This window comes from Pongo pygmaeus, chromosome 19 (assembly GCF_028885625.2).
Source record: "Pongo pygmaeus isolate AG05252 chromosome 19, NHGRI_mPonPyg2-v2.0_pri, whole genome shotgun sequence".
NCBI lineage: Eukaryota > Metazoa > Chordata > Mammalia > Primates > Hominidae > Pongo > Pongo pygmaeus.
This window is the reverse complement of record NC_072392.2, coordinates 20186506-20210670: the sequence shown is the minus strand read 5'-3', so window position 1 is coordinate 20210670 and position 24165 is coordinate 20186506. Positions and strand designations below refer to the sequence as shown.

Below are 24165 nucleotides of genomic sequence, written 5' to 3'. Positions count from 1 at the left end.
CTGCCTCCGGATTCTGATCCAGCAGCTCTGGGGTGCAGCCAGGGAATCCCTGGGAGCCCGTTGTTCAAGCAGACAGGAGTCACTGACACCATGGAGGCTGGGACCAGGAGGCTGATGGGCCACAACCAGGGACTCCAGCTGGGCAGCAGCACAAAAGCTCAGTTACCTGTTAGACAGAATTTCCTCCTCCTCACTTTGCAGATGGAGACGCCATTACCCAAAGAGAGAAAGGGGCTTGGTCAAGGTCTCCAAGCAAATCTACCCTAGGCTGGGAGGAGGACCACAAGGATCACCAGGCCACCAGGTGGGACCAATGCTGACACTACAGAGACATGCTGGACCCCGGTTCCCACCCCAAGCACCAACCCTGAGAGCCCAGTTGGCCGCCACCAGCACAGGTCGCCTTACCCATATGCCCACGGCCACATTCAGAGCAAAATACACGGTGATGACGATGATGTCAGCCACGCTCAGCTGCGTCCCGGGAGTGTGGAGGTCGCTGGTGGAGTTGGCGGCCATGGCTGTCCTGCCGCAGGCACTAGGTATGAGCCCGAGGGACTGAGGGGCAAACCAGGTCAGAAAGGGTTTCCTGGCAGGGAGCTAATTGATCATTAAACCGAGCCGACAGTGGCATCTCCAGCCCATGATGTGGCTGCATGCAGGGCAGCTGCGTCACCATGCAGTTCAGCTTCCTCACCCCGTGGTGGGGAGCAGATCCCAGAGCCTAGGAGTCAGGGAGCCTGGGAGAAGCAAGTGGGAGGAGAAGGGGAAGGAGCCTCCTTGAACTCGGAGGGGGCTTGGGGAAAATTATCCGCATTTAGTGGACCCGGAGGCAACCCGAATAGTCCCAGAAAGGCTGGGTTGCTTAATGGGTGACTTCACCTATATCTAATTTGTATAAGAAGCATAGAGCGTCGGGACGAATGCCTCACCTCTGAAGACACTGCCGTGGCGGGCAGCCATGTCCTCCCTTGGCCATCGGGCTGTGAGTGGACTGAGCAGGGCTTGGGAGGATGACACCTGCATTATGGCTCACTTCCAGCCAACACAGCCCAGGCTCAGAGGCAGCCCCATGTCGGACAATAAAGTCCTGCTGCCAATGTTTCTGCTCTCTTTTTCTAGACCCGTGAAACAGTCCCAAGCCCCTCAACTTGACCATCCATTCGGCCCACACCCTGGGCAATGTCTGCCTGGGACCACAGAGGGACCCAATATCTGTCACACACCAAGGACCATGCATGGCTGTTCCATACATGATCCCATTTCACGGACCACGCATGGCTGTTCCGCACATGATCCCATTTCATGCTCATAGCAGCCATGCCGAGTAGGCAATGTCTCATCCTAGTCAAGAAAATGGCCATCAGCCATTACACAGCCATTGAAGGCGCAGAGTAGGATTCAGTGCAGATGTGGCCCCACCGTCTCCACTGCAGTGACAGTGACAGTTCCATCTGGATTCCATCAGAGTGGGACGCTCGCTCACTAATTCTATCAGTGTACACAGCAGGGCTGGCCAGCAGTCTCACGCCTCTGCTCAGTGACATGACTCATGACTTTGCAAAGCATTTGCAGTTTAACCAGACACGCAGCACTTCCAGAAGTGTTAATGAGTTAGTGGCTGCCACCAGGAACACGCTGGCCTGCAAACCCAGCCAGCCTGTTACTCGATAACCCTGAGGTGCAGGTAAAAATTAATCCCCTCGGCCGGGAGCAGTGGCTCATGCCTTTGGGAGGCCAAGGCGGGTGGATCACCTGAGGTCAGGAGTTTGAGACCAGCCTGGCCAACATGGCAAAACCCCGTCTCTACTAAAAATACAAAAATTAGCCGGACATGGTGGTATGCGCCTGTAATCCCAGCTACTTGGGAGGCTGAGGCAGGAGAATTGCTTGAACTCAGGAGGTAGAGGTTGCAGCGAGCCAAGATTGTGCCATTGTACTCCAGCCTGGGTGACAGAGGGAGACTCCATCTCACAAAACAAAAAAAAAACAACAACAAAAAACAATTAATAGCCCTCACATACAGGACTAGGCAGAAGAAGGAAGGGAAAAAGGAAGTCACTGCTGAGAGAACCCTCAGGCAGGCTCAACTGCCTGCCATCTCCCCTTGCCTCTGGCCAGCCAGCCTCAGATGGTGTTTACTTCCCAAGCCATTGCTTGCAATGTGTTATAAAACAAAAGGCTGCTTTGCACTGATCAGAAGGACCCAGCTGGGAGGATCCAGACTTACCCAACCTATCTCATTAATAGAGTAGTTGTACCAGCAGCATTGGCTCTGAGACCCTTGGCTAGGTCTTAGAAGGAAATAAACCACGTAGTGATAACTGCCGCCTTTGGATCAAAAGTCTTTGGGATTTTTGCCACTGAGTTTAAATGGAAAAAAAATGAAAAAAGAGAAAAAAAGTCCTAGGGAAAGAAAGCACCAGTAAAGGTGCTCTTAAGGGGCTGAGACTGATTTGTTGGTTCTGCCCTGAAGGACGGGGACAGGAGGAGGGTGGCAGCGGAGGACATGGAGGGAGAAGTCCCAAACAAGCCCAGCCATGTCTGCGGGAGAAGAAACGCCACCCGGAGCCCAGTCACACCCACATTCTGACCCCACCTGACCCAACAGGATCACCTATTCACTCAACCCAAGAAACATGGAGACTGTCCTAGCTGAGAAGTCATCCGTACCACACCGCTTGAATCCTCTTCCATCCCCGGAAGAAGTCCCTCGGACTCATGAGAACCAGGAACGGGACGTGGAAGGATGACTGGAGCCATTTGTATCTTGTGTGTGGGGCATCTATGAGCTTATGAGTTTCTTCCTTAAGTGCTTCAGAATTGTGACCAAGGCATGACCAACCACGTGATGAGCTGGGCAGCACTGGAACGGACTGCACATGAGTGAAGGGAGCCCACGGTCATCTGCGGCAGCTTGCGGTGAATCCCTCCAGGGACTCTCTCTGCCTGCCTGCCAGGTCTAGTTCCAGCTTCTCTGTTGCTCCTGCTTTTGCAATAAGCACAAGACTGATCATTTATTCCTGCTAAGTATTGTCTGCTTGTCTGTCCTGATGGAGAAACTCCCCAAGAGTCCTAAGCTACAAGGGCAAGGGTGCTCAGGGCAGCCAAAAAGTTTGGAAATTTCCTACATAACCACCCAGAGAAGGTGGTGAGTGAATTATGAGACCTCCAAACCATGGAACACCATGACCATTAAAAAGATGAGGTGGCTTTATATAATGGCATGGAAGGATGATACACTTGTAAGTGAAAAAAGCAAGCTACAGAATATAGATCTATATCCATGTTTATCCTCTCATTATGTGTAATGTAAGGGGCTGAACGGCCACAGTGTTTTGAAGGACACACACCAAACTGCTAAGGAGAGGAGAAAGGAGAACTATCACTTTATTTTATTTTTTTGAGACAAGGTCTGGCTCTATTGCCCAGGCTGGAGTGCAGTGGTACAATCACAGCTCACTGCAGTCTCAGCCTCCTGGGCCCAAGCGATCCTCCTACCTCAGCCTCCTGAGTAGCTGGGACTACAGGCATGCACCACCATAGCCCGCAAAGTTTTGTGTGTTTTTTTTTTTTTTGATAGAGACAGGGTCTCACCATGTTGCCCAGGCTGTTGTCAAACTCCTGGGCTCAAGCAGCCTTCCAAAGTGCTGGGATTACAGGCGTGAGCCACTGTGTCTGGCTCAAGTTATTACTTTTTATGCTTTGGTGTGGGCTGGGCTTTTTTGTAAGACCTCTGGCCTTGGCCTTGGTTTAGACCAGCAAGCTGGCCCCCAGGGGTGCCCCCGACCCTGCCTGGGCTCCCCTCACCAGCCAGGTCAGGCAGTTTCCTTCCACTGATACAGAGGCTCAAGGAGAGTGTTACCAGGTGCTTTGTGAAGGGTGGTGGGTCCCTGACAACCATTTCCTGAATGCTCACCTGCCCACCTGTGCTGGGTACCTGCATCTGCATTGGTTGGTCACCTCCCAGCAGCCCTTCCAGGCGGCCTTCACTTCCCTCCACTCTGCTGCTCTGCTGGCCGAGCGCTGCGTTCTCTCATCCAGGTACCCTCTTGACAACCTCCCCTTGAGGGCTTCAGGTTTCAGAGTCCACCCTCCATCACTCCCCACCCAAACCCACCCTCTCCCAAAGCTCAGTGGGCCCGGCTGGGACCCCAGGGGCCAGCCCACAGCTTCATCTTTACCATGGTTACAGACGCCTACTGAGCCGTCACCATGTGCCCACGCATCGTCCACCCTCAACTCTCCCAACTCCTTGAGGGATGGAAAATCCGAGGCACAGAGAAACAGAGGAACTTGCTCAAAGTCACACAGCAACTAAGAGACAGAGGAGGACTTTGAACCCAAATTGTCCAGCTCTCAAATCTGCCCTTTTAATATTAAACTCCACCACCCAGCATGGCTCATGACAGGTATTCAGTGGGAATGAATGACCCCCCTCCGCCCCTGGGGTCCCAGCCAAGCCCACTGAGCTTTGGGAGAGGGTGGGTTTGGGCGGGGAGTGATGGAGGTTGGACTGTCAAGCCTCAGGCCCTCGAGGGGAGTGGTCGAGTGAGCACCTGGGTGGGAGGACCCTGAGCTCAGCTGGCAGAGCAGCAGAGTGGAAGAGAAGTGAAGGCAGCTGGGAAGGGCTGCTGGGAGGTAACGGAACCGATGCAGACCAGGCGTCCAGCACAGGTGGGGAGGGACTGATCCCCGGCCTCCAGTCTTATCCTTTTGAATCTACCCCACGCACAGGATGTCAGAACACCCTAAAAGCCTAACCCTGGACATGACACGCCTGTTTCAAACTTACCTTCAACGGCCTTTACTGCTCCAGAGATCAAGTGCGAGGCCTTGGGTTCGGCACCAGGGGCCCTGGAACCTGGCCCTCCCCCCACCCAGCTCCAGCTTCTGCTGCCCTCAGTTCCTCCCTGGGTGTCCTCAAGTCCCCCTACCTCTCAGTCTGCTTGGTGAACTGCTACTCATCCTTCAAGACGGTACTGAGACATCACTGCCTCTGTAAAGGCTTCTTTGGCTCCTCCCTCTTCTGTGCCTCCCTGGCCCTGCTGGGCTGGCGGCTGTGCTGCCACACGACACAGTAGTATCTGCCCCCACCCACCCGTCACCTCGCTCCTCCGGTGACCGGCACAGGGTCTACCCTTGCCACATCACTGCAGGAAGTCCAAGGAGCCCAGGCAACTGAGGAATCTTCAGATGCTGAGGCCCCTGAGGCCCTTCAATCCCAGAAACCTATCCTTTCTTATCATTATCGAGGGAGAATGCATTTAACATAAAATCCATCATTTTAACCCCTTAAAGTATACAAGTCTGTGGCTTCCAGCACCTTCACAACGCTGTGCACCCATCGCCATTACCTGTTCCAACATTTTTCTTTTCTTTTTGTTTTTTTCTGAGACGGAGTTTTGCTCTGTCACCCAGGCTGGAGTACAATGGCGCAATCTCGACTCACTGCAACATTTGCCTCCTGGGTTCAAGCAATTCTCCCGCCTCAACCTCCCGAGTAGCTGGAATAACAGGCGCGCACCACCACGCCTGGCTAATTTTTGTATTTTTAGTAGAGACAGGGTTTCACCGTGTTGGCCAGGCTGGTCTTGAACTCCTGACCTCAGGTGATCCACCCACCTCAGCCTCCCAAAGTGCTGGGATTGCAGGCATGAGACACCGCACCCAGCCTACTCCAATATTTTTCATCCCCTCCAATGAAACCTCGTACCAATAAAGCATCACTCTTCATTCCCCCTCCCCAAGCCTCTGGCAGCCACCAATCTACTTTCCCTCTTTGTGGATTTGCCTTCTCTGGTGTTGTGGTATCATAGGTATGTAGGAGTTGCCTTCTCTGGTGTCGTGGTGTTATGTATACACACAGGTTTCCACCCTGGATTCCTGACTCAACTCCACAGCCCTTGCTGCATTCTGTTGTTATCACATCTGGCATGTCAGGCCTCAGGAAACAGAATCTCTCTGACCTTCTCCTGCCTCCTCTCACCTGCCCCAAGGCGGCCTCTAACCTTCCCCTGCCTTTCTAATTGTGGGTCACATCATCCTCATTCCAGAGAGGGTCCTGCCCCACACCCTGGGGGAAGGAATGCTGATCTCATGAAGCTTTCATAAAAACCCAAGAGGACTAGGTCCAGAGAGCTGCCAGATGGCTGAACACGTGGAGGCAGGCAAGAAGGTGAAAAAGAACTCATCCCTGTGCTGGGAGGGTGGCACTCCCCAACTGCAGGAACAGAAGCTCCTGTGCTCAGGACCCTTCCAGACGTCACCCTGTGTCTCTCTTCATCTGGCTGTTTCTTTGTATCCTTTAAAATGCGCTTCACAATAAACCAGTAAGCCTCCTAAGTAAGTGTTTCCCTGAGTTCTGTGAGCCGCTCTAGCAAATTAATTGAATCCAAAGAGGGGATCAGTCATGGGAACTCAACTTGAAGCTTGTGGGTCAGAAGTTCCAGAGGCCTGGACTGGTGGGAAGGAGGAGTCAGCCTTGGGAACAGAGCCCTCACCCTGGGTAGATTGTGTTGGAATTGAATTGGAGGGCACTTTGCTGGTGTCTGCTGCAGAACTGATTGCTTGTTTATTGGTGGGGAGATGTCCCCACATTTGGTCACAGAAGTCTTCTGCGTTTGCTGCAGTGTGAGAGCAAAGGTAAAACCCGGTTTGGAAGTTTTTCCACAACAGGTATATTATATAAGTGGCATCATACGATATGTGGTCTTTTGTGTCTGGGTGCTTTCGCTGAGGATGTTTTCACAGTTCATTCATGTTGTAGCGCGTGTCGGCGCTTCGCTCTGTCTTCTCACTGAATAATTGTCAACTGTATGTGTATGCCATAGTTTGTTTATCCATTCATCGGCTGGATGGACATCTGACTTTTTTCTACCTTTTGTCTATTGTGAATAAAGTTGCTGTGAACATTGAGGTGAAAGTATCTCTTTGAGACTCTGCTTCCTTTTTAAAATTTTTTTAAATTAAAAACATTTGTTTTTGTTTTTGTTTTGTTTTGTTTCTGAGACAGAATCTCACTCTGTCACCTAGGCTGGAGTGCAGGAGTGCAGTCTAGGCTCACAGCAACCAACCTCCACCTCCTGGGCTCAGGTGATTCTCATGCCTCAGACTCCCAAGTGGCTGGGATTACAGGCTAAATTCTGTATTTTGAGTAGAGACAGGGTTTCGCCAGGTTGGCCAGGCTGGTCTCAAACTCCTAGCCCCAAGTGCTGCGCCACCGCAGCCTCCCACAGTGCTGGAATTATGGATGTGAGCCACCTCACCCAGCCAAATTTTTTTTTTTTTACTTCTAATAGTACTTTGGAAGAAGCCCTACTTTCAATTCCTTTGGGCATACACTTACGAGTGGAATTGCTGGGTCGTATTCTATGTTAAACTTTAAGGATTGGCCAAACTGTCTTCCGGAAGAGCTGCACCATTTTACATTCCCACCAGCAAGGCACTAGACCGCCAGTTTCTCCACATTCTCATGAACACTTGTTATTGTCCATTTTTACATTTTTTTTTTTCAGGCAGAGTTTTACTTTGCAGCCCAGACTAGAGTGCAGTGGCACGATCTGGACTCACTGCAACTTCTGCCTATTGGGCTCAAGAGATCCTCTTGCCTCAGCCCACCAAGTAGCTGGGACCACAGGTGCATGCCACACACACAGCTAATTTTTATATTTTTGGTAGAGATGGGGTTTCACTGTGTTGCCCAGGCTGCATTTTGACATTGTTATGATAGCCATCCTAGTAGGTGTTAAGTAGCATTTCATTATGGTTTTGATTTGCATTTCCCTAAGGACTAGTAATGTTGAACATCTTTTCATGTAATTGTTGGCTGCATGTCTACCTTCCTTGGTAGAGAAATATCCTGACCCACACATGCATAGCCATCCCCATTATCAAAATCCCCAACCAAAAGTTGTTATGCTTGTTACAACTGATAAGCCTGCATTGATACATCTCCCAAAGCACATACATTATATTAGGGTTCACACTTGGTGTCGTATTCTATGTGTTTGGAAAAACGTACACTGACATGCATCCACCACTATAATGTCATACAGAGGAGTTTCACTGCCCTAAAATTCCCCTGCATTCTCCCTATCCTTCCCTCTCTCCTCCCTAACCCTTGGCAACCACTGATCATTTTCTGTTCCCACAGTTTTGCTTTTCCAAAACGTCATATAGCTGTAATCAAACACTTTGTAGCCTTTTCCAAAGGCTTCTTTGACTTAGTCATCTGTATTTCCGTTTCCACCATGTGTTTTCATGGCTTGGTAGCTCATTTCTTTTTAGCACTGAATAATATTCCATTATCTAGATACTATGATTTATTTATTCATTCACCTACTTAAGGACATCTACCAAAGTTTTGGCAATTATGAATAAAGCTGAATTCATAATGAGTAAACATCCATGCGCAGGTTTTTGTGTGGATGTAAGTTTTCAACTCCTTTGAATAAATACTCAAGAGTGGCTGCTGAATCATATGGTAAGTGTAGGCTTAGTTTTTATGCTTTTTAAAAAATTATTATTTTGCTCAGTTATCAGATGGAAAGGGGTTCAAATATACTTGCATCAAAGCACATTTAGATTTGTAAGAAACTTCCAACTGTCTTCCAAAGTAGCTATACCAGCCAGGCGTGGTGGCTCACGCCTGTAATCCCAGCACTTTGGGAGGCCGAAGTGGGAGGATCACCTGAGGTCAGGAGTGTAAGACCAGCCTGATCAACATGGTGAAACCCCGTCTCTACTAAAAATACAAAAATTAGCTGGGCCTGGGGCACGCGCCTGTAGTCGTAGCTACTCAGGAGACTGAGGCACAAGAATCATTTGAATCCGAAAGGTGGAGGTTGCAGTGAGCTGAGATTGCGCCACTGCATTCCAGCCTGGGTGACAGAGCAAGACTCTGTCTCAAAAAACAAACAAACAAACAAACAAAAAACAACAGGCCGGTGCAGTGGCTCACTCCTGTAATCCCAGCACTTTGGGAGACCAAGGCAGGTGGATCACCTGAGGTCGGGAGTTGGAGACCAGCGTGGCCAAGATGGTGAAACCTCTTCTCTACCAAAAATACAAAAATTAGCTGGGCATGGTGGCGCATGCCTGTAGTCCCAGCTACTCAGGACGCTGAGGCAGAATTGCTTGAACCAGGACCCGGGAGGCAGAGGTAGCAATGAGCAAGATCGCGCCACTGCACTCCAGCCTGGGCTACAGAGTGAGACTCTGTCTCAAAAAAAAAAAAAAAAAAAAAAAAAAAACCAACAAAGTAGCTATACCATTTTGCATTCCCACCAGCAATGAATGAGAGTTCCTGTTGCTCCACATCCTCCCCAGCATTTGGCATTGTCAGTGTTCTGGATTTTGGCCACTCTAATAGGCTTTCGGTGGTGTCTCTCTGTTGTTTGAATTTGCAATTCTATGAGGACATATATTGTTGAGCATCTCACATGCTTATCTGCTATCTTTATATTTTATTCAATGATATGTCTGATCAGATCTTTCACACATTTTAAAATTGTTTTCTTATTTAATTTTTTTTCTTTTGCTTTGTTATTATTGTTGCTTTGGTTTTTTGACAGGATCGTGCTCTGTTGCCCAGGCTAGAGTGCAGTGGTGTGATCTCAGCTCACTGCAACCTGCAACTCCTGGGCTCAAGCAATCCTCCTACCTCAGCCTCCCAAGTAGCTGGGACTACAGGCGCCTGCCACCACGCCCAGCTAATTTTTTATATTTTCAGTAGAGATGGGGTTTCACCGTGTTAGCCAGGATGGTCTCGATCTCCTGACCTCGTGATCTGCCCGCCTCGGCCTCCCAAAGTGCTGGGATTACAGGCGTGAGCCAGGGCGTGCGGCCAGTTCTTTCTATATTTTGAACAACACTTCTTTATCAGATGTGTCTTTGGGAACTATTTTCTCCCAGTCTGTGTCTTGTCTTTTCATTCTCTTGACACTGTCTTTTGCAGAGCAGAATTTTTTTTTTTTTTTTTTTTTTTTTTTTGAGATGGGGTTTCACTCTGTCACCAGGGTTGAAGTGCAGTGTCTCAATCTCGGCTCACTGTAACCTCTGCCTCCCTAGCTCAAGCCATCCTCCCACATCAGCACCCCCAAGTAGCTGGGACCACAGGCATGCGCCACCATGCCCAGCTAATTTTTTTTACGTATCTTTGGTAGAGACGGGGTTTTTCCTTGTTGCCCAGGCTGATCTCAAACTCCTGAGCTCAGGTGATCCACCCACTTCAGCCTCCCAAAGTGCTGGGATTACAGGCATCAGCCACCATGCCCGGCTGCAGATCGGAAATGTTTAAATTTATGAGGTCCAGCTTATCAATTCTTTCCTTTATCAATTGTGGCTTTGACGTTGTACCTGAAAAGTATCACCAAATCCAAATTCATCTAGATTTTCTCCTATGTTGTCTTTCAAAAGTTTTATAATTTGTGTTTTACATTTAGGTCCATTTTGAGTTAACTTTTGTGAAAAGTGTAAGGTCTATGGTTCATCTTGTTTTTTTGTATGTGGATGTCCAGTTGTTCCAGCACCATTTGTTAGAAACACTTTTCTCCATTGTACTACCTTTTCTTTTTTGTAGAAGATCAATTGACTATATTTATGTGGGTCTATTTCTAGGCTCTCCATTGTGTTTTATTTTGTTGTTGTTTTGTTTTTGATTTTGATTTTGTTGTGTTTTTTGGGACGGAGTTTCATTGTTGTTCCCCAGGCTAGAGTGCAATGGTGCAGTCTCAGCTCACTGCAACCTCTGCCTCCCAGGTTCACGCGATTCTCCTAGGCTGTCATTTTCAAGTATAAAAATTTAGTTTTCCATAGGCCGAGGTGGGCAGATCACAAGGTCAGGAGATCGAGACCATCCTGGCTAACATGGTGAAACTCTGTCTCTACTAAAAATACAAAAAAATTAGCTGGGCATGGTGGCGGGTGCCTGTTGTCCCAGCTACTCGGGAGGCTGAGGCCGGAGAATGGTGTGAACCCGGGAAATGGAGCTTGCAGTCAGCCGAGATTGCACCACTGCACTCCAGCCTGGGGGACGGAGCCAGACTTCGTACCCCTCAAAAAAAAAAAATGTAGTGTTCCATTACCCAATCTGTGCAGAAGACATAGCTACAAGCTCAAGTCACGTGAACTTATTCCTTCTTTCATGTTCTTTCTTTCTTTATGTAGATCCAAATTTCTGATCTATATTATTTTCCTTCTTTCCTTAAAAGAATTTATGGCTAGGCATGGTGGTTTACACCTATAATCCCAGCACTTTGGGAGGCCAAGACGGGTGGATTGCTTGAGCACAGGAGTTGAGACCAACTTGGGCAACACAGAGAAACCCTGTCTCCACAAAAAATACAGAAAAATTAGCCAGGCGCCGTGGCAAGTGCCTGTAGTCTCAGCTATTCAGGAGGCTGAGGTGGAAGGATACTTGAGCCCAGGAGGCGGAAGCTGCAGTGAGCCAAGATCGTGCCACTGCACTCCAGCCTGGGCAACAGAGTAGTGTGACCCTGTCTCAAAAAAAAAAAAAAAAAAGAAAGAAAGAAAAAAAGAGAATTTATTTATTACAAGACAGGTCTACTGGCAATAAATTCTCTCAATTTTTGTTTGTCCAAGAAAGTATTTCTCCTTCACATTTGAAGGATATTTTCACAGGGTACAGAATTCTAGGTTGGTAGTGTTCTTCTCTCAACACTCAAATATTTCACTCCACTCTTTTCCTTCTTGCATGATTTCTGAGGAGCCACATGTAATTTTTATCTTTGCTTCTCTATAGGTAACATGATTGTTTCCTCTGACTTCTTTCAGATGTTTTTCTTTTCCTCTGACTTCTTTCAGGATTTTTCCTTTATCTTTGATTTCCTGTAGTTTGAAAATGTCACACTTATGTGCAGAGTTTTTGTTTTGTTTCATTTGTCATTTATCCTGCTCAGTGTTCTTTGACCTTCTTGGATCTGTGGTTTGGTGTCTGACATTGATTTGAGGAAACTTGCAGTCCAATATTTCTTCTCTTCCTGTCTCTCTTTTCCTTCTGCTATTCCCATTTACATGTATGTTACACCTTTTGTAATTGCTCCACATATTCTGGTGGTGTTTTTTTTTTGTCTTTTTGCTTCTCAGTTTTGGAGGTTTCTATTAAGATATCCTAAAGCAAGGCCAGGCGCTGTGGCTCACACCTGTAATCCCGGCACTTTGGGAGGCTGAGGCAGGCGGATCACCTGAGGTCGGGAGTTCGAGACCAGCCTGACCAACATGGAGAAACCCTGTCTCTACTAAAAATACAAAAATCAGTTGGGCATGATAGCGCGCATCTGTAATCCCAGCTATTTGGGAAGCTGAGGTGCGAGAATTGCTTGAGCCTGGGAGGCGGAGATTGCAGTGAGCCGAGATCGCGCCACTGCACTCCAGCCTGGGCAACAGAGTGAGACTCCATCTCAAAAGAAAAAAAAAGATATTCTAAAGCTCAGAGATTCTCTGCTTAGCCATGTTCAGACTACCAATAGGTCTATCAAAGGCATTCTTTATTTCTGTTACAGTGTTTTTATCTGTAGCTTTTTTTTTTTAATTGTTCTTAAGATTTCCACCTTTCTGTTTTCATTGCCCGTCTGTTCTTGCATGCTGTCTGCTTAATGAGAACCCTTGGCATTTTAATCATAGTTGTTTTAAATTCCTTGGCCGGGCATGGTGGCTCAGGCCTGTAATCCCAACACTTTGGGATGCTGAGTTGGGCAGAAGATCACATGAGGTCAGGCATTCGAGACCAGCTTGGCCAACATGGTGAAACCTGTCTCTACTAAAAATACAAAAATTAGCCCGGCGTGGTGTCACACGCTTATAATCCCAGCTACTCAGGAAGCTAAGGCAGGAGAATCACTTGAACCCGGGAGGCGGATACTGCGGTGAGCCGAGATCATGCCACTGCACTTCAGCCTGGGTGACAGAGCAAGACTCTGTCTAAAAAAAAAAAAAAAATCCATGTCTGGCCAGACACAGTGACTCACATCTGTAATCCCAGCACTTTGGGAGGCAGAGGCGGGCAGATCACATGAGGCCAGGAGTTCAAGATCAGCCTGGGCAACTTGGTGAAACCCCATCTCTACTAAAAATACAAAAATTAACTGGGCATAGTGGCACACGCCTGTAATCTGAGCTACTTGGGAGGCTGAGGCACAAGAATCATTTGCACCCAGGAGGCAGAGGTTGCAGTGAGCCGAGATCACGCCACTGCACTCCAACTTGGGTGATAGAGTGAGAATCTGTCTCAAAAAAAAAAAAATTCCATACTGATAATTTCAGCATCCCTTGTGCCAGGTCTGGTTCTAATGCTTGCTCTGTCTCTTTGAACTGTTCTTTGCTTTTTAACATGCCCTGTAATTTTTTTCTTGATAGCTGGAAGTAATGTACTGGGTAAAAGGAACTGCTGTATAAATATGCCTTTAGTGATGTGGTGGTGAGGTGTAGGGGGAGATCCTACAATTAGGTCTTTTCTGGTGACCCTGTGCCACTGGACTGTGAATGTCACCGAGCTTTTCTCAGATTTTCTTCTCTACCCTTAGGTAGGAAAGGATGGCGAGAGTGGGCTGGGATTGGGTACTATCCTTCTCCCCCACATGGTTGGCTAGGGTGAGCTTTAGTTGAGTATTTCTCTTCTCCCAAGTGGAAAGTTAGAGCTGGTTAGAATTAGGTTTTACCCTTCTCCTAGTTCAGTTAGGCTCTGATAAAACCCCTGAATGTTAGGCTCTGGTTAACTAGCTTCTCCCGAGGGCAGTTTGTCAAGAGGAGCACAGTGCTCTGAAGCTTTCAGAATGATTCCTATTTCCGTCTCCCTGCTGGAAGCTCAAGGGGATTCTTCTCGAGAAGGTAAAATTCACAAAAGTATGGGGTCCCCATATGACGGAGTCCCCCTGAAGTTTTTGACTCTCAGACTTGTTCTCATCTAGCCTCTAACAATTTGTCGATTACACTTCAGGTTTCCTGACTCTGGCACCGGTTCCTGTAAAGACTTCTGTACATTGCTCTCCATGTTTGCATTTCTGTCTCTGATTATGGGAGCAGTGGTTTGCCCTGTGACCTCACTTCTCATATGGATCTAACTAAGTACAAATGATTTTTCAGTTTGTTGAGCTTTTTACTTGTTGTTAGGATGGAGTTACAACTCCCAAGCTTTTTACATGTGGAAATGAAATTTACTAAGAAGAAATTCGCAAAACATAAAATTAACATTTTAAAGTGAATAATTTAGTCAGGTGTGGTGGCGGACACCTGTAATCCCAGCACTTTGGGAAGCTGAGACGGGAGGATCACTTGAGCCCAGGAATTCGAGACCAGCCTGGACAATATGACAAAACCCTGTCTCTACTAAAAATACAAAACTTAGCTGGGCATGGTGGCACATGCCTGTGGTCCCAGCTACTCGGGAGGCTGAGGAGGGAGGATCGCTTGAGCCTGGGAGGTGGAGGCTGCAGTGAGCTGTGATTGCATCACTGCACTCCAACCTGGGTGACTGTGAGACCCTGTCTCAAAAAATAAATAATAAAATATAAAAGTGAATAATTTAGTGGCATGTAGTGCATTCACAATGCTGTGCACTCACCACCTCTATCTAGTTATCTAGTTCCAAAACATTTCTGTCACTCCAAGAGAAAATCCTGTGCCCATTAAGAAGTTTCTCCCTGGCCAGGCGCGGTGGCTCACACCTGTAATCCCAGGACTTTGGGAGGCTAAGGTGGGCAGATCACGAGGTCAGGAGTTTGAGACCAGCCTGGCCAATATGGTGAAACCCCATCTCTAAGAAAAATATTAAAAAATTAGCCAAGTGTGGTAGCATGCTCCTGTCATCCCAGTTACTCGGGAGGCTGAGGCAGGAGAATTGCTTGAACCCAGGAGGCGGAGGTTGCAGTGAGCCTAGATTGTACCACTACACTCCAGCCTGAGCGACAGAGCAAAACTCTGTCTCAAAAAAAAAAAAAAAAAAGAAGTTTCTCCCTATAACCCACTCTATCCCCTGGATCAGGGGTCCCCAACCCCCAGGACCATGGTCCGCACAGCAGGAGGTGAGCGGCAGGCAAGCCAGCATTACTGCCTGAGCTCCACCTCCTGTAAGATCAGTGGCAGCATTAGATTTTCATAGGAGAAAGAACCCTATTGGGAACCGTGCATGCGAGGGATCCAGGTTGCACACTCCTTATGAGAATCTAATGCCTATCAGGCATTTTTTTTTTTTTTTTTGAGACAGAGTCTCACTCTATCACCCAGGTTGGAGTGCAGTGGCGTGATCTTGGCTCACTGCAACCTCTGCTCCACTGAGGTGGAGCAGTTCCATCCCCAAACCATCCCCAACCCCTTGCCCCAATCTGTGGAAAAGTTGTCTTCCATAAAACCAGCGCCTGGTGCCAAAAATGTTGGGGACCACTGCCCTGGATAACTACACATCAGCTACATATCTATCTACTTATCCCCTGGTAAATACATGTCTGCTTTCTGTTTTTATGGATTTGGCTATTCTGGATATTTTATATAAATGGAATCACACAATATGTGACCTTCTGTGTCAGGTTAATTTCACTTAGCATAATGTTTTAGAGGCTTACGCACGTTGTAACTCATACAGTAATCTATTCCTTTTTATTCTATGTAAATATTAAGTTGATTTTTTTTTTTTTTTGAGACAGGGTCTCACTCTGTTGCTCAGGCTGGAGTGCAGTGGTGCTATCTTGGCTCACTGCAACCTCCACCTCCCAGGTTCAAGTGATTCTCCCATTTCAGCCTCCCAAGTAGCTGGAACTACAGGTTGGTGCCACCACACCTGGCTAATTGTTTTTTTTTTTTTTTTTTTTTTTGGTAGAGATGAGGTTTCAACTGTGTTGTCTAGGCTGGTTTCGAACTCTTGACCTCAAGTGGATCTGCCCGCATTGGCCTCTGAAAGTACTAGGATTACAGGCATTAAATACTAAGATTTGTTTATTCATCCATTGATGGACATTTGGGATTCCACGATTTGGTGATTGTGAATAGTGCATTTGAACATGTTTGTCCATGTACTTATTTGGGTATCTGTTTGTAATTGTTTTTGGAATATACCCAGGAGCAGAATTGCTGGGTCATCTGGTAATTTTATATTTAACTTTTTGAGGAACCACCAGACTGTTTTCCACAGCAGCTGCATCATTTTACCTTTCCACCAGCAGTGTATGTACGAGGGCTCCAATTTTTCCATATTCTTGCCAATACTTGTTTTTGTTTGTTTGTTTTACAAGGCAGGGTCTCACTATGTTGCCCAGGCTGGTCTCAGACTCCTGGGCTCAAGTGATCCTTCCACCTCAGCCTCCCGAGTAGTTGGAACTACAGGTGTGCAACACGACAACTGATGCCAACACTTGTTATTTCTGGTTTTGTTTGTTTTGTAGTATAACCATTCAAATGGGTATCAAGTGGTATCTCATTGTGGTTTTTGTTTGTACTACCTATAGTGACCAATGATGTTGAGCATCTTTCCATTTAGATATATTTTTTGTATGAATGCCTGTATATCTTTTTGTTCTTTTTTTTTTTTTTGAGACTGAGTCTCACTCTGTTGTCATGTCTCGGCATAATCTCGGCTCACTACAACCTCCACCTCCTGGGTTCAAGCGATTCTTGTGTCTCAGCCATTGAGTAGCTTGAATTACAGGTGTGCACCACCATGCTTGGCTAATTTTTGTGTTTTTAGCAGAGATGGGGTTTCTCCACATTGGCCAGGTTGGTCTCGAAATCTGGGCATCAAGTCATGCACCCATAGCCTCTCAAAATGCCGGGATTACAGGCGTGAGCCACCACGCCTGGCCTGTATATCTTTTTGTATATCTTTCTTTGTGGGAAATGCCTATTCAAATCCCATTTAAAAAATGTTTTTGGGCCGGGTGCGGTGGCTCACGCCTGTAATCCCAGCACTTTGGAAGGCCGAGGCTGGCGGATGACAAGGTCAGGAGTTCGAGACCAGCCTGACCAACATGGTGAAACCCTGTTACTGCAAAAAATACAAAAAATTGCTGGGCGTGGTGGCACATGCCTGTAGTCCCAGCTCCTCAGGATGCTAAGGTGGGAGGATTGCTTGAACCCAGGAGGTCGAGACTACAGTGAGCTTAGATCATGCCACTGCACTCCAGCCTGGGTGACAGAGACAAACCTTGTCTCAAAAAATAAATTTTTTTTAATCTGTTTGTTGTAGAATTGTACATTTATATATCCTGAATAAGACCTTTATCAGATATATAATTTGAAAATATTTTCTTATACTTTTAGATTGTCTTTACACTATCTTGATAGTGTCCTTTGATGCCCAAAAGTTTTAATTTGATGAAGTCCAGTTTATCTATTATTTATTTTGTTGCTTGTGCTTTTGGTGTCATATCTAAGAATCCTTTGCCAACCCCAAGGTCATGAAGATTTATCCCTGTGTTTTATTCTAAAAGTTTTATAGTTTTAGCCCTTCATTCTTTGTGTATGGATTTTTAGTTGTCCTAGTACCATTTGTTAAAAACACCATTCTTGGCTGGGTGCAGTGGCTCACACCTGTAATTCCAGCACTTTGGAAGGCTGAGGTGGGTGGATCACTTGAGGTCAGGATTTCGAGACCAGCCTGGCCAACATGGCAAAACCTCGTCTTTACTGAAAATACAAAAATTAGCCAGGCATGGTGGTGCATGCCTGTAGTCCCAGCTACTCGGAAGGCTGAGGTACAAGAATTGCTTGAACCCAGGAGGTGGAGGTTGCAGAGAGCCCAGATAGTGCCAGTGAGTCAAGATCGTGCCACTGCACTCCAGCCTGGGCAACAGAGTGAGACTCTGTCTCAAAACAAAACAAAACAAAACAAACCACAAAAAAGAACCCCCCGAAATCACCATTCTTTTTCCTGCTGAGAGATCTTGGCACCTTTGTTGAAAATCAATTGACTATAGATATAGTGTTTATTTCTGAACTCTTTTTTTTTTTGAGACGGAGTCTCGCTGTCGCCCAGGCTGGAGTGCAGTGGCGCGATCTCGGCTCACTGTAGGCTCCGCCCCCCGGGGTTCGCGCCATTCTCCTGCCTCAGCCTCCAGAGTAGCTGGGACTACAGGCGCCCGCCACCTCGCCCGGCTAATGTTTTGTATTTTTAGTAGAGACGGGGTTTCACCGTGTTAGCCAGGATGGTCTCAATCTCCTGACCTCGTGATCCGCCCGCCTCGGCTTCCCAAAGTGCTGGGATGACAGGCGTGAGCCACCGCGCCCGGCCTATTTCTGAACTCTTGACTCTACTTCATTGGCTTATATGCCTCTCCTTATACCAGGACTACACTGTTTTTGATTGGTATAGCTTTGTAGTTAAGTTCTGAAATCAAGAAGTGCAAGTCCTCAAACTTTGTTCTTTTTCAAGACTGATTCGGTTATTTGAGGTCCTCGGTGATTCCATATGAATTTTAGGATGGGCTTTTCTATAGCTGCCAAAAAATGCCATTGGGATTTTGATAGATATTCACACTGAATCTGTAGATTGCTTTGGAGTATTGCATCTTAACGATATTAAGACTTCCAACCCGTGATCGTGGGATGTCTTCCTATTTAGGTCTTCTTTAATTTCTTCCAACAATGTTTTATAAAGCACACAATACATACAACATAAAATTTAGCATTTCAGCCTTTTTTCTTGAGACAGAGTCTCACTCTGTCACCAGCATGGAGTACAGTGGTGTGGTCTCTTTCCTTATTGATCTTTTGTCTGGTTGATCTGTTAAAAGTGGTGAATTCTACAACTTTTTTTTGAGACGGGGTCTTGCTCTGTTGCCCAGGTTGGAGCGCAGTGGCACAATCTCGGCTCACTGCAACCTCCATCTCCCAGGTTCAAGCAATCCACCCTCCTCAGCCTTAGAGGTAATAAACAGTGAGAGCCAAAAGATTAATGTCCTTGGCACACAGTGTGGTGGAACTGGTATGTGTCCATCCACTCATGCCCCTTAGTGGCATCCTGTGTTCTTGATGCCTTGAGAGCATTGCTTTAACCACGAGTCTGTCAAGTGATGATGTCACAGTCAGAAGTGGAAAAGATTAGCCTGTTTTCTGTCATAGAATTTCTGGGTTCACTTCCCTATTATCTCTGGCCACAGAGACTGTCTCTGTCTCTAGCAAAGACAGTAGTCTAGAGGGTAAATGGCTTCTCTGGCCAAAGAAAAGCCTACAATACATGGAGAAACTGTATCTGGGGCCTCCTCTAGACAGGGAAGAAGATGGCTGAGGGGTTTGGGTGTCCTTACTGGGCACTCCTGAAGCCCTCAGAGTCCCGCAGCCCTCCCCACCACACCACAGAACCTGACTTGCCCCTTGAGGGCCTCCATCCTTCTGCCCCAGCCCGGTGGGCCAGGACGTGGCACTCTACTCTCCTCCACCATCATCTGTCAATTGTCTTTCCTGGGCCTCAGCCCTCTGTCAGCCATCCCCTGGCACATGCCCCGCCCGTGGCTCCTCCCGGCACTCATCTTCACGTTCTTCCAGAGCCAACTCAGAGCAGACTTTCGAGTCCTCGTGGGTGTGAAGGATGCTAGCTTTAGCCAAGTTCGTTACCCAGAAGAAAACACTCCCATAAAACATGTTTCCATTCACTTCTGTAAATATGACTTTTCTTCATGAAGGATGACATGCCAGGAAAAACCACGGAGGTCAAAGCTCACTGGACATAGTGGCAGGAGGAAACCTCCCACTGAAGGAGCTTGAGAGCCCACTGCATCTCCAAGGAACCCAGAGCAGAACCTGTCCTCCCTGCTAGTGCAGCACCACCATTCCCAAACCATGGGAGGGCCACTGTGCCAGCACAGCCACCCCAGGGGATGCCCCATGGCTGTTCAGGAAGTGCCTGTCATTTGTTATAAAGCCAAACCACATGGCAACTTCAACCGTCGTCTATAGTAGCAAATGGTTAGACAGCATCCAAAGGGCAGAAGGTAGGAAAAAACCCAAACCCAGCAGAGGCCGGAGCTGTGAGATTTACTGAAGCCTCTTCAGCTCATCTCACAGCAACAGTGGGAGGTCCTGGCACCACAGGCAGGCTCCACTCTCATGGGTGGTGACACCTTGCTCCCAAAGCTCTTCTTCCAAATGTGGAAACTGGGTGGAGGTCTCCAGCCTGCAACTGACAGAGCTGCACTGGCAAAGAAGCCGCCAGCTACCATCCCATGCCCTAAGCCAATTCATTCCGAAGATCGAGAGGCCCTATTTCTAGGGACAGGTTCACAGAAAGCAAGGACACTTTTTCAAAGTAAATAGCTCTATCATTAACTGGATTTGAAAACTTGGGGAGAGAACGAACACCTTTCCCCCAAAGCTGTTTCCTCAGAAGTAAACTAGGTGTGAGGGGTGGCACTGCTGGGTGTGCAAGAGCCCACGGAACACTTGGGCAGCTTCCAGAAGCAGAGCCCTTGGTGCTTCTGCACAAACAAGGCCCTGGCCTACTGGGGCAAGCCCTCGGGCCACGCTGCTCTCTGTGGAGCACAGGGAAGGCCAGTGTGGCTGGTGACTGATCTTAATTTTGTGCTAAATAAACTACTATTTTATTCTAGATTCTAACACAGACAAGCAGAAAGCAAAGGTTTAAGCTGTTTGGGGAGGAAGAAAAATTAGTTTTTATGAGCAAGTCTACATATTCCTCCATAAGTCAGGCTGAGTGGGAGGACACGGGGGTGTAAACCCCAGTGCCAGTGCTCCAGGGGAGGCCAGTCCAATGGACTCTGTGGGGAAGTTCAGGGTCCTAAACTCTAAAGACAGATGATATTAGACCCTTGACACCAACAAGGGTCATGTCACTTGCCCTTTGGGATGCATCCCCCAGCATCTCATCTCCCTAGAGCATGATGGAGAACAGCCAGCCACGGAAGAGAGGCAGAGCCACACCAAGACCAATGGCAGATGGTGCCCACTGGCTTCTCTGCTGCCTGTGGCCTTGCATGCTGAGATTCCAGCTCCTCCCCCTCCTCAGTCAAATGACTACACATCGGGCACTTTCAGGGCCTTGGACAAATTGTCAGAACAGAGGATATCACATCTCTGAGAGGCTACTGCATCCCCCACAAAGCTGCAGAAGAGAAAACAAGCTGATGAACATTTCAACATTCACAGTATGTAGATTTAGCTTTCATTTTATTTTAGTTATAAAACGATTGCCAAAACACAAAGTTTTAGAAAAACACACAAACACAAGTTTTTATTCCTTTTTTAGTTGCAGAAAATAAATACAATCACATATTCCATATGCTTGTCTACAAAAGCATCTCTAAAAATGTCATTTGCTGGACTTGACAGTATAATCTTTTTGGCTTTTCAATTGCAGGTATCATACAGATCATTTTATTTTATTAACTTTTTAAGCACTTGGCTCAAGCAACTTTGGAAAAAGACTCTGTGAGCTTACAAATCTTATTCCAAGTGTTATTTTTTAAACAGTTAAAACTAAAACAAGGTCTTACTTTTTCAAAAGAGGAGAATAAAGTTTTTCTTTTATAAAAATTGCTCCCCAAACTCACAAACACCCAAACCGACATAAAAAGTTGGTCCATCTTCTTAGGAATCAACAAGAAGTGAGGTTACAGGGGAGAGGGAGGAGCAAACATGACGGTTCCTGTGAAATCTATCCCACCGAGCAGTCACTCTTATGTTTCCAGTTTGGCCCTCGGGAGTTTTCCTAAAGGAAAGCTGTTCAGTCATCTAAGCCTATGTTTCTGAAAAGGTAGGACATGGACTCCCCATTGTGGATCCGACGGATCGCCTCTGAAAGGATCATGCTGATATCCACAGTTTTAATCTTGGGACACTGGAGCTTCTGGACTTCATGTGGAATTGTATTGGTGACCACCACCTGTGAAGCAAGAGAAAAAAAACCAGAACATCAGAAAGCCAAGTAGCTTCATGGTTGGATCTGGAATGTGGTAACTTCTCAAATCTGAGGCTCGCCATGACAGGAAAACTGTGGATCTATGTCTCAAGTCAATGTTTCAATTATTTATTTATTTATTTATTTATTTATTTTTAGATGGAGTCTTGCTCTGTCGCTCAGGCTGGAGTCCAGTGGCACCATCTCAGCTCACTGCAAGCTCGGCCTCCCGGGTTCACGCCATTCTCCTGCCTCAGCCTCCCAAGTAGCTGGGACTGCAGGCACCTGCCATCATGCTCAACTCATTTTTTTATATTTTTAGTAGAGACGGGGTTTCACCACGTTAGCCAGGATGGTCTCGACCTCCTGACCTCATGATCCACCTGCCTCGGCCTCCCAAAGTGCTGGGATTACAGGCGTGAGCCACCGCACCCAGCCTGTGTTTCTTACGTTAAGATTTGATAACCTCACACCCACTAGGACAGGTACGGCATAAAAAGATAATAACAAGTATTGGAGGGATGCAGAGAAACTGGAGCTCCCTACTCCTGGCTGTGGGAATGTAAAATGGTGCAGCTGCTTTGAAAAACAGTCTGGCAGCTCCTTGAAAGTTTAAACATGAAGTTACTGTATGACCTGGCAGTTCTAAACCTAGGTACGTATCCAAGAGAAGGGAAAACACACGTCCACAGAAAAACTTGTACACAAATGTTTACTGCGGCACCATTCATAAGTTAAAAAGTAGAAAAAAATTTTTCTATCAACATGAAATACAGAGAGACAAAATGTGGACTATCCATTTAACAGTATTATTTGATCATAAAATGGAATGAAGTATTGATTCATGCTCCAACATGGATGAACTTTGAAAATATTATGTTGAGTGAAGAAAGCCAGACACAAAAGACCACACATTGTATAATCTCATTTATATGAAATGTCCAGAACAGGCAAATCTAGAGAGACAGAAAGCAGATTAGTGGTTCCCAGGGACTAATGGCAGTGAGAGAAAATGTGAAGTGACAGCTAATGGGTATGGGGTTCCTTTCTAGGGAGAAGAAAATGTTCTAAAACCAACTATGGTAATGACTGCACAACTCTGAACATTCTAAAAACCAGTGAGTTGTATACATTATTATTATTATTTTTTGAGACAAGAGTCTCGTTCTGTCACCCAGGCTGGAATGCAGTGGCACAATCTTGGCTCACTGCAGCCACTGCCCCCGGGTTCCAGTGATTCTCTTGCCTCAGCCTCCCAAGTAGCTGGGATTACAGGCATGCGCCACCACGCCCGGTTAATTTTTGTATTTTTAGTAGAGACGGGGTTTCACCCTGTTGGCCAGGCTGGTCTCCAACTCCTGACCTCAGGTAATCCACCTGCCTCGGCCTCCCAAAGTGCTGGGATTATAGGCGTGAACCACCGCACCCAGCCCTTGAATCCTTTCTCAACCACAAAAGATCTCAGTCTTGTCCTGATTCTCTGTAACTAAAGATCAAGATGTGCCAAAAGCCCAGGCAGCTGTACCCACACAAACCCAGACCCTGTTACCTCATCAATGGCAGACTCTTCAATCAGCCGGGGGGCGTCAGAAGACAACAAGCCATGAGTCGCCATCACAAAGATCTTATATGCACCTCTTTCCTTCAGGGTCTCTGCTGCAGCAAGAAAGCTGTCAACATCATCAATGATGTCATCCTGCCAAAGCACAGATGGAAAAGAATGTATACGAGCACTTCTACAATAATAGGTTAGACAACCAGGAAAAAAAAAAGGGTCTGCCTACATTTATTGTGAAAAATCTGCTCTTCCATTTGGCCTTGTGCAGACAGCACGGCCCCATGTCCCCATCACCGTGCCCCATGGCAGCCCTCCAGTACTTTCACGAGCCTCTTCCTGCACAGCACCTGCCACTACTGGGGCTATCTTCCACCACACTCCAGGCTCCCAGGGGTAGCACTGTTTTCTGCACCATAACTGGCCAACACTGTGCTGTCACAACGCAGGTCGCACCAGAAATGATGGAGGTATGATTTTCTTTTTTTGTTTTTAATGCACAGAAAAAGTGTTAAAAGATGTTTTTGACTCTGGGTAATAGAATTATGGGTGCCTCTTTCCCCCTGCTTCTTCTTGCTACTTTCCTTATTTCCAAATTTTCTCCACTGGGCATATGGGAAATATGTTTTTTTACATGTTATTACAATGGAAAAAATAATAATGATTATTGTTTTTAATAATAAAATACCCAGCTCAGTGGTTTCCAATCTAGAGACTAGATTCCCAGGCTCCCAGAGTTATTTTAAACCCA

At 46.9% G+C, this 24165-nt stretch overlaps 2 protein-coding genes and 1 non-coding gene across 18 annotated transcripts in view; all 3 read right to left on the bottom strand.

The window, feature by feature from the left end:
* SLC5A10 (solute carrier family 5 member 10) overlaps positions 1 to 699 on the bottom strand; it is a 69123-nt gene extending 68424 nt beyond the window's left edge. For all 4 annotated transcript variants that reach the window (XM_054458432.2, XM_054458433.2, XM_054458434.2 and 1 more), the window contains exon 1: positions 409 to 699. In XM_054458432.2, the coding sequence (XP_054314407.2) occupies positions 409 to 519 (111 nt within the window). In that variant the 5' untranslated portion in view covers positions 520 to 699. The remainder of the gene's footprint in view (positions 1 to 408) is intronic.
* A 7823-nt stretch (positions 700 to 8522) lies between these two features.
* Positions 8523 to 8597, bottom strand: LOC129018506 (small nucleolar RNA MBII-202). The gene has a single exon (XR_008495326.1). It is a non-coding gene; the product is annotated as a small nucleolar RNA MBII-202 (small nucleolar RNA).
* A 12515-nt stretch (positions 8598 to 21112) lies between these two features.
* Positions 21113 to 24165, bottom strand: part of PRPSAP2 (phosphoribosyl pyrophosphate synthetase associated protein 2) — a 76452-nt gene continuing 73399 nt past the window's right edge. For all 13 annotated transcript variants that reach the window (XM_054458428.2, XM_054458427.2, XM_063656198.1 and 10 more), the window contains 2 exons: positions 23409 to 23555; positions 21113 to 21844 (listed from right to left, as the gene is read on the bottom strand). In XM_054458428.2, the coding sequence (XP_054314403.1) occupies positions 21686 to 21844; positions 23409 to 23555 (306 nt within the window). In that variant the 3' untranslated portion in view covers positions 21113 to 21685. The remainder of the gene's footprint in view (positions 21845 to 23408; positions 23556 to 24165) is intronic.